Raw genomic sequence first — 9,833 nt, 5'->3', positions numbered from 1 at the left:
AGTCTGAAACCTTTGAGCAACCAATTAAGCTTCTCTGAGCCTTTCTCTTCTCATTTGTAGAAATTAACCCCAGGTAGTCCCACTGGAAACAGTGGCAGAAGGACCTCAAGCTGCAGTGAAATTGTGTAGGCTAGGTGCTAAACAAAAGTAAAGGGAGGCTCCTAGCAGCTCTGTTAATTCAAAAGTCATTTTTCAGCTGGTAATACAGAAAAGAAACTAGGACAGATTTTCAGTATTGGCTAGATAGCCTTTGGCTGCTCTGCAATTCCGCACCCTGGTTCTAGACGGAGGCCATGTTCTGGCCAATCTGCCGTGCGCAGAAGTGATGCGTATCCCTCCCTGTAGATGCAGTCGAGCACCTCCTCCATCTTTCTTCCTTGCTATTGCAACCTTGGAAGCTCTATTTTCCAGATGGCATATTTATAAGATCAAAGAGGGCCGTTGAACTTGCACTGTATTATATGTGGACGAGAAAGAAACATTGGGCCGAGGCACTGAGATTTTTGAGGATTACTCTGTTGCAGCACTGCTTAGCAGTTAGTACCCTGAGTCAGAATAGAAGTTCTGGTCAGTAAGAGGCCAGGTCCACTTAGGGACACACAGGTTATACCAGCTTTTCAGGAATTTGCTTTAGGCATTCTATTCATTTGGCTCAAAACCTTTAATTAGGTATCTTGTCGCCTAGTGGGGATGGGACAGATCGTTCTAGACAAAAAGTTTGCTTTTGCTACAAAATGCCTTTATTTCCAGACAAAATTCTCCAACTGCATATATGAGTACATATTATAAGGTCCTTCAGTAAATGTCCTGTTTATGAGTCCTTTCTAATTATTAAATGCATACCAAACATTTTTGTCTCTTAAAATATAACTTAAATAACCTGCTACTGTCTAAGCCATAAGTCTGGTCATTGACAGGAGTGGCGTGCGATTCTTCACAGAGTTCGGTGCGGTATCTGCACATCATCCCATGATGAGATTTCACAGGTCCTTAGGCAGCAAGCCCCTCGCTCACTTGCTGTTTGTGCGGATAGTTGCTGTCGTGGCAGCGAGCCCTCTTCTGTGGACAAAGTTATGTGTAGACAAAGAAGCATGATATATGCAAGGTGGAGAGGCATTTCACAGAATGCAAACACCATTCAGGTAAATGGAGCATGAAAGTTCCGTGCACACAAATCTGTTTGTTTACACTAGCAGGGCGCGTGGCACCGTCTCATGGGGCACTCAATAAATATCCGTTCAAGTGAGGATGAGAGAATTAAGCTGGAATAGTTGTCTTGGTGCTCAACATCTGTTTTCAAGATGGGGCTTGACGTGGTGAAGCCCCTTTTGTTTCTTCAGAGTAAATCATTCTGTTTGGAAAGCCATTCATTTCCCTACCGAATTCTTGATTAGCATTTACAGACTTCTCGAAGACTGCGAGTATTCCGGGCTCGCCGGCTTAAGAAGAGCACAGAGGGGCCCAGACCAAGTCTTGATTTGTCTTTTAAAGTGAAAAGCCGGTGGACTCAGAATTTCTAGGATCGAGTCGATTCTTCACACCTTCTCTTCTGTTGGTTCCTTCTAATATCCCAAGCCCAAAAGAGCCATAGAAACTCCTAGGTTGAGCAGTATACTTCTTCATGAAATCTCATTCCGGTATCCACTCTTTCCAGTACCCTGGCTTCCTGAGGACTTGAAAGAGCTGACCTCCTGAAGTTCTGTCCTTCAGAGTTTCCCACCTGTGCTCTGAAGGTAAGGTTCTTGTTCTAAGGCTGATCCTGGGGAATGCCCCACAAAGGGAATTCCTGGGAAATCTGGAGCTGCTTGTGATTCTCAGGTCCTGTCTTTCATTCCCCATCAGGCTAAGGTTGCAATTCTGGAGACACAAAGGAAAAGTTTCTAAATTCATCCTGGTTAATCATAGGAAGATGTCCTTCATCAATTGGGGTTAAAACTGGCTCTTCCTTAATGAAGTCAGGGTCAAAATTACTGACATCTTCTCGGGATTTCTGTCAAAAGGAAACAAGGGTCAGATTTTAGGCACATGAGGCTTTCCCCTCTTCCGGTGAGGTCAGAAGGGCGCTGCAGCCCCGGGAGTAGCATTATTTACAGTTAGGACCATTAGGACGAAGCAGCGGGTTGTAGTAATTCTGCTGCACTGTGTATCGTTACGGGCATGTGGGAACCCCCCCACCCCACTTCACTAACCCCACGGAAATCTTGCTGAGCAGGCCCGCCTTAGGCCGGGAGGTGAAGCAATTAATTTGGTCACCTGATCCAGCCCTCTCACTCACCCTTTACTTGGCATTTCACCAAAGTGCCACTTCTCGACAGGCTCTACTGAGGGACATATATGCTTGGTTGTCTACAGAGTGTAAGTTCACACTTGCCTCACCTATTGTTTATACACAGGACTCTAGGAGTGAAGAGCTTTTCTTGAAAGACGTGGAAGCGCTGAGTTTATTCCTAAACAAGTGTCCCTCGCTTTACTCACCAGTTGGCCTCCTGCTGCCTCGTTGGCAAAGCCTTCCCTCCTCCCCGAGGGGTTGGCAGCAGAGGGCCTGGTAAAGGAAGTGGCTTGACTGCCTAGTGGCAGTCATTATGTGTTGGTGCCTAGTGCCCAACCTTGGGGGCTGTTACAGATTAAGCCAGCTGTGTGTATGGAAATGTTGATCTTTTACATCTTTATAAACTAATGCTTGGAAAGCTCATTTCTGCCACTGTTAGACCTCTCATTTCTCTTACCTAAGTTGAAGATGCGTTTCTGCTTTCTCCATCATGGATCTCTTGACTCACAGATAAGAAAGAGCTTGGCTCTCAGATCAAGAGCTAGACCACCCTCAAGAATGCCCGCTCAGCTGCCTTGCTTGGGAAGGTACCCCTGGCGCTCCCAGTATTTCTCTAGTCAAAAGAGATTTGGCCTGAGCTCTGGGCTGCAGTGGCTGGTACAGACCCAGGCTCTCCAAGCCAAGGAGCCAGGTTCAGTGAGGTGGGTAGCCTTTCATGCCCTTTCTACTTCCTTGGGGACTTGGGAAAGGCACCCGGGGGAGCATGAGGAAACTAGAGGAATGATGAATTTCTCAGCCCAACTCTTTTGGGGAAACCTAGAAAATTTCAGGTCTGTTAGGCTCCAGAAAGTTTAGGTTAAGAGAGGATGGATTCCAGAGCAAGCAAGAGGTGAAAGATTGGAGAGAAGTAAACTGAAAAGGGGGAGAGGTTTCCTCAAGGGCCAGCCTCCTCCTGGGTGATGCTACCCTGCAGAGCTGAGGCTGAACTTCCAGTTTGGTTATTCCATAGGGGACAACAGATTTTGGTAGAACACGGAGGTATTTTAAAAAAGAGGAAAGTCTACTCTGTGGTCTTAGACACTTACGATTCTGGGTCTGAAAGGTGGTTCTACTTGGCGATGGTTCAGCTGGGCCCAGTCGATCTCCTTAAAGAAAGGATGTCTCAAGATGGCATGCTCCCCACCCTGAGTCAGGCTGCCCAGGCGCATGGTGGGGTTCTTGGTCATGAACTAAGAGGGGAAGAAAGAGAGTCGATCATTCAATAATAGACAACAAGTAGGTCACAAGATGGTAGGCATCCGCTCTGGCAGAGAAGCCTGTGTGAGGCTTTCTGGATGATCTTGCTTAACTAGCTGAATTTTCCATTATGGGCAGCACAGCCAACATGAATCATCCCTTAAAGGCGCAATTGCTTGTGTGTATTTATGGCCTTCGCCACTTCCATTTCAGACGTGGCCACTAAAATAAAGCTGAAGGGTCCAGTTTTTTTTCACTGTAAATACCATGTATTTTTCTTTCCCTTTTAAAGAAAAACTCTTTATAGAACAGTGTGCCTTTCTCGAACACTGCAGTTGTCGACAGCCCACAGCTTATGAATAGGACTACTTTTAAGAACAGCTGTGCCATTTTCTGAGGACCTGACCAGCCAGCCAGGATTCCCGCTCTCTGACAGGACCACAGAGAGAAGAGTGAGGGTCATTATTTTGAAGATCTGTGGGAAGACGCTGTGAGAGTAAAAAACCCAAAGTTGGCCACTTTTCTTCATGCAACAAAGATGCTCCTCTTCTCCTACCCTTCCATTTTGAAATGTTTAATGATTGAGAATCTTGCTACATAGACCATTTAAGCAATGTGTATATATAAATCCTCTGTATTTCTACCAATTGGGAAACTTCCCTCAGGCTGAGCTCCTATCAAGATATTTGGAACTAAATCTACTCTGACAAAAAGGCCCGTAAGGTGTTCTAATCACGTCCAAATCAAGGACTCAAACAGGATAATTTACTTTTCAGGGCCAGATGTAATTTTTCAGTTTTAAAGACACTTAAGCTAATTCAAAATAAAAATTGCCTTGGATTAAAAATTTTTGTTGTAAAGTTTAAATCACGTTATCTTTAAGACTGTCCCCCCCAAACACCCCTTTCCAAGTTTGATCTGTGAGCACAAGAGAAGAGTAATGCTGTGTTCCTAGAACTTGCTCTGCAGTGGAATTTCCAGAGTAAATAAAAAGTCCCTGCTGTTGGAGGGGTGCAGACCTGCCAGGGGGAGTGTTTGGAGGCGGCATCCTGGCCGTGCCAGGTGTCCAAAGCTGCATAAGCCTCCGGTGGTGCTTCAGATGAAAACGACCCTGTGGCAGAAGAAGGCTGCAAAACTGCCTAAGCAAAGCTGACAGGAGTGACCTCAGAAAATGCTAAAAAGCCCTCCAAGGGAGCTAATAAAAAATGCAGACACCGATGGCGTTTTTCCTCCCTTCTATGGACAAGGAATGCGAGGCCCTAGGTGGGGCTGGAGTGAAGGTGGGCCCCGAAAGTCTGGAGAGCTTTCAGAGCTGCACAGGTCTGATCAGCACAGTGCGGATTGAGGAAGTACACGTCTCACAGCTCAGTTCTGTGAGAGCGAGGCGTTCATGCTGCTTGGGTTCTCCTGGATCAGCCTGTGCACTCAGAAAGGAAGGGGAAAATACGTACACAAGAAAAATGAGTAGGTTCTCTCCTTAGGAACATCAAGGGGATGCAATCCTGAATGGAATAGGCATCTGTTCTACGAGCTAATTAACAAACAATGCTGCAAAAAAACCTCAGAATACAAGGATGGTAGAACAGATCCCAATGGCTTGTGGGAAATTTGCAGGCCTGCCAGTGAGGAGAGCAGAGGACATCTTGTGAGTGTGTGGGTACAACTTGTTCTTCTGGGCAAGAGGAACAGTGCCTGGCTCTCACTGCCAGAGTGGCAGAAGCCCAGCGTCCAAGAGACTTTGTCCATTCTTCCTCGCCTCTGGCACTGAAGCCAAACTTCCAAGGCGCACTGGGGAAAGGCACTGTGCATGAGGGAAGGAGACCAAATCACGGCTGTTCTTCCTCTAAACACTGCATCCCTGGAAAAGGAGACTGTCAGAGTAACCCTTTCACTAGCTTGATACCTTCTCTTAGGTTCTGGTAAGTCCTGAAAAACCAGACAATTTTGACTTTTAGTATCTTGCTCTGAGCCCTTTAGACACAGCCATTCTCCAAGTTGAAAAGGGGATCAATTTACAAAGGTTTACGTGGTGTCTACTGTGTGCAAGGCAGTGTACTAGCCGTTGTGGGGATGGAGATGACCAAGAAAGCGTGTCTCCACGAAGGAGCTGATGAAGTGAAGGCGGAAGAGGCCAGCAAGCTTTGTGGGCAACCACAGCTGGGTGAAATGAAAAGAGCAGAACGCGTGGCAGCTTTGAAGAGGGGCTGGTCATGAGGAGGCAAGCAATGGCTCCATGAAGGAGGTGGCACTTGGCAAGAGAGGAGGTGGATGAAGGGAATGAACACAGGCCTGAAGGAAGAAGGCAGTCATGCCCAGAAGCCAGCTCAGGTGCACATGAGCCCCAGGGACACTGGCGTACCCAGTGGAACACAGAGTGTGGTACGACGGGCCCGTGGGGATGGCTGGGGAGCCACCGAAGTCTGACAGAGAGGTGAGTGATGACTCCAGCCATAGTGTACTGAATACATCCTGAACAAGGAGGCACGAGATTGGTGGTGGGTGATCAGTTAAGAGATGGAGAAAGTAGCTGAGGAGACCGGACAAGTTCAGAAACTAGAAGGGTTTCTGGTTAGTGGGAAGGCGAAGTTGGGAGCAAGTCCTAGAGGGCTTGTGGAAGAAGAATGAACACAATCCCCAGGGGCTGGCCTTGCAGTGAGTGCAGGGTCATGAGGTCTGCTCTGGCTGCCTGCTGGAGGGGTGGTATTGGATAACAGAAATCAGTAACAAAAGGAGGACAACAGATTATTGGTAGTATTAATCACAGAAGCAGTAATAGCAGTATTTTGGGGGAATGAAACAAAAATATCCAGCATTTCTCAAGACCTGACAGTGTGCAGATCTGGGAGGCTGAGCTCAGCTTTGTATATGAAGTATGCAGACATCCCCATGGAGATGACTAGTCCTGTTAATCTAGGGTGCAGGCGAGGATTAGAGATCTGACCGTCTGAGATATCAACATTTGGTGACAGGGCAAGAGATGAAGCTGTTAGGGCAGGCAAGACTGTGGAAAAGGAATAAGAGTATATAGAAGTAAGACCAGCCCCAGGCCTCAGACATCTTATTTGGCTCACACAGCATGTTTTAAAATAATTTTAATTACTTAAATATTTAAAAACTAGGAACTGTCATTTAAAAGTCAAGTTTTCCACTTTCTCTTGGAAAATAGGATATTCTAGAACACTAAACCTGCACTTCTTGATATAAAGGGCCTAGAGTCAGCAGTGGCTGCCTTTTTAGATGGAGCATGATCCCTGGCCAGCCACATACCCCACCACTCTGCATTGCCTCACACTAGTGGCTTCACTCACTCACTTTGCATGGCTCTGAGCCCTGGCACAGGGACAGAAAAAAGCCAGGGGAGGGCTTCTGGTTCAAGATGGCGACACAGGAAGGCCCCAAACTCACCTCATCCATGGACATATCAAATCACCTATTTTATAAAGCAATTGCCCCTGGAGAGGAACTGAGGGCTGACTGAACGGCTTCTGCACAACAAAAGCTAGGTGGAGACATGATAACATGATCATAAAGGGAACACTCAGTGCTGCAAACTGCAGTGGGGAGGAATAGTATTGAGGGACTTTGAGTAGATTCAATTATCCTGGAGCACAGAAAAAAGCATTTAAGAGTACAACTAGACTATAAAGCATTCAGCCCTAGAACCTTGACAAATGGCAGAAGACATGCTGGAAATCTCTCCAGGTTGGAGGGGCTGGCGAGTGCTATGATTACAGTCCCCCTCCACTGCAGTAGTAGCATGGAGAGGAGCAAGGTCCAGCGCCCTAGTGAGTCTGACACCTCAGTGAGCCCTGGGCCCCTAGTCCACACCAGCCCCATCTATCACACTAAAGCGGCCCCAGCATGGCACATCCCAGGGCACTTCTGGGCAGCACTCACTACAGTTCCAGCCTTCCTGCCAAGGTGACACAGACACACAGCACTGGAAATACTCCAGGTCACACCACTTTGGCTCCAGATGACTTGCTAGGATGCCCCCAGTGCAGACTGCTCTGGGACCTTCTAATTCAGCTCCAGCCAGGCCAACCAGGGCCTCCCTGTGTAGAGCACCCTGGGCAGCAACAGCCTTGGCTACAGGTGCCCCTTGTGCCGAACACTCTGGGACACCCTGGCTTGCATCAGCTTCAGCTCTCCTGCTAGAGTGCCCTTTGCTTAAGGAGACCTGGGAGGGCCCCAGCCCATGCCAGCTTCAGCTGTCCTGCCAGGGCACCCTCTGCATAAAGAGCCGCAGGACTATCCCAGCCCACACCCACTTCAACTCCTGCCATCCCATCAGGGCAGCCTCAACATGGAGTCCTGCAGGACTCCCAGCCCACACTAGCCTCAGCTCCAGTGAGCCAACCAAAGTCACCAGGCACACATGGTCTACACAGGGGACAACCCTACACAAGACCATTCCTTCAAGTTTAGGAAAAGTAGCTATTCTGTGTAATTCATAAAAATTAACACAAAGTCAAGCAAAATGAAACAGAGGAATATGTTCCAAATGAAAAAACAAGACAAAAACCTCAAAAAAAGAACTAAATGAAATGGAGATAAGCAATATGCTGATAAAGAGTTTAAAGTAATATAAAGATTTTCACCGGACTGAAGAATGAACTAAGAACTTCAACAAAGAAATAGAAAATATAAAAAATATCAGCTGAAATATATAATAAGTGAAATGAAAAGTACACTAGAGGGAATCAACAGTCCATTAGCAGATGCAGAAGAATGGATCAGTGATCTAGAACAAGATAAAGGAAAGCCCCTAAGCTGAACAGCAAAAAGAAAAAAGAATTTTTAAAAATGACAGATTAAGGGATCTCTTAGACAGCATCAAGCAAACATTCACATTACAGGGGTCCCAGAAGAAGAGAAGAGAAAGAGAGAAAGGGGCAGAAACTTATTTGAAGAAGTAACAGCTGAAAACTTCCCTAACCTGGGGAAAAACACAGACATCCAGGTTCAGGAAGCACAGAGAGCTGCAAATGAGATGAACCCAAGGAGGTTCACACCATGACACATAATAATTAAAATGTCAAAGCTTTAAAGATAAAGAGAATTTTAAAAGCAGCAAGAGAGAAGCAGCTAATTACTTACAAGGGAAACCCCATGAGGCTATCAGCTGGTTTTTTAGCAGAAACATTGCATATATCGTGCTACTCCCTTCCGGCCTGCAAAATGCTGAGAGGTAATAACCTAAAACCAAGAACACTCTAAACAGCAAGATTACCATTCAGAATTGAAGGAGAGATAAGGAAGTTCCCAGACAAAAGTTAAAGGAGTTCAACATTAAACTGGCCTTACAAGAAATGTTAAAGGGACTTTTTTAAGTGCAAAAGAAAAGGCCATAATTAGAAGAAAATTATAAATAAAAAAATGTAAAACATGACAACATACACATAAAACATGGAGTGGGGAGCGAAAACAAAAGTTTTTTAGAATATGTTCGAACTGGGGCACCTGGGTGGCTCAGACGGTTAAGCGTCTGCCTTCGGCTCAGGTCATGATCCCAGGGTCCTGGGATTGAGCACCACATTGGACTCCCTGCTTAGTGGGGAGTCTCCCTCTACCTCTCCCCACTTGTGCTCTGTCTCTTGCTTTCTCTCTTTCAAATAAATAATCTTAAAAAAAAAAAAAAGTATGTTCGAACTTAAGTGACCCTCAACTGAATACGGACTGCTATGTATTTAGGATGTTTTATGAGCCTCATGGTAACCACAAACTCAAAACCTATAATAGATACACAAAAAATAAAAAGAAAGCCAGGCATAACACTAAAGAAATCCATCAATCACAAGGCAAGAGAGTAAGAGAAGGAGGAATGAACAGAGTAAAACTACAAAGACAACCGAAAATAATTAACAAAATGGCAAAAAGTACATACCTATCAATAATCACTTTAAATGTAAATGGTCTAAATGCTTTACTCAAAAGAAATGTCTTGTTTTGTTATCCATTCTGCCAACCTATCTATGTGCTGTCTTCAAGAGACTTACTTCAGAACTAAAGACACATACAGACTGAAAGTGAAAGGATGGAAAAAGAGTTCCATGCGAAAGGAAGTGAAAAACAAAGAGCAATACTTTTATCAGCCAAAATGGACTTTAAAACAAACACTGCAACACAAGACAAAGAAGGGCAATACATAATGACAGAGGGATCAATTCAAAAAGAGGATCTAACAATTGTAAACACCTATGCACCCAACACTGGAGCACGTAATTACATCAAGCAAATATTAACAGATATAAAGGGACAAATGAACAGTAACACAATAATAGTAGGGGACTTTAACACCCCACTTACTTCAATGGATAGATCATCC

General features: G+C 45.5%; 1 protein-coding gene across 2 annotated transcripts in view; it reads right to left on the bottom strand.

Annotated features, from left to right (window-relative positions):
- Positions 1 to 717: 717 nt before the first annotated feature.
- PRKCH (protein kinase C eta) overlaps positions 718 to 9,833 on the bottom strand; it is a 221,176-nt gene continuing 212,060 nt past the window's right edge. For both annotated transcript variants that reach the window (XM_064571148.1, XM_045900996.3), the window contains 2 exons: positions 3,355 to 3,498; positions 718 to 1,990 (listed from right to left, as the gene is read on the bottom strand). In XM_064571148.1, the coding sequence (XP_064427218.1) occupies positions 1,844 to 1,990; positions 3,355 to 3,498 (291 nt within the window). In that variant the 3' untranslated portion in view covers positions 718 to 1,843. The remainder of the gene's footprint in view (positions 1,991 to 3,354; positions 3,499 to 9,833) is intronic.

Source organism: Mirounga angustirostris, unplaced genomic scaffold (genome assembly GCF_029215605.1).
Source record: "Mirounga angustirostris isolate CCGP_5_RB_7025 unplaced genomic scaffold, mMirAng1.0.hap1 SCAF_9, whole genome shotgun sequence".
In the NCBI taxonomy this organism is placed as follows: Eukaryota; Metazoa; Chordata; class Mammalia; order Carnivora; family Phocidae; genus Mirounga; species Mirounga angustirostris.
The sequence above is the reverse complement of the archived record's forward strand: the minus strand, read 5'-3'. Positions and strand labels throughout refer to the sequence as shown.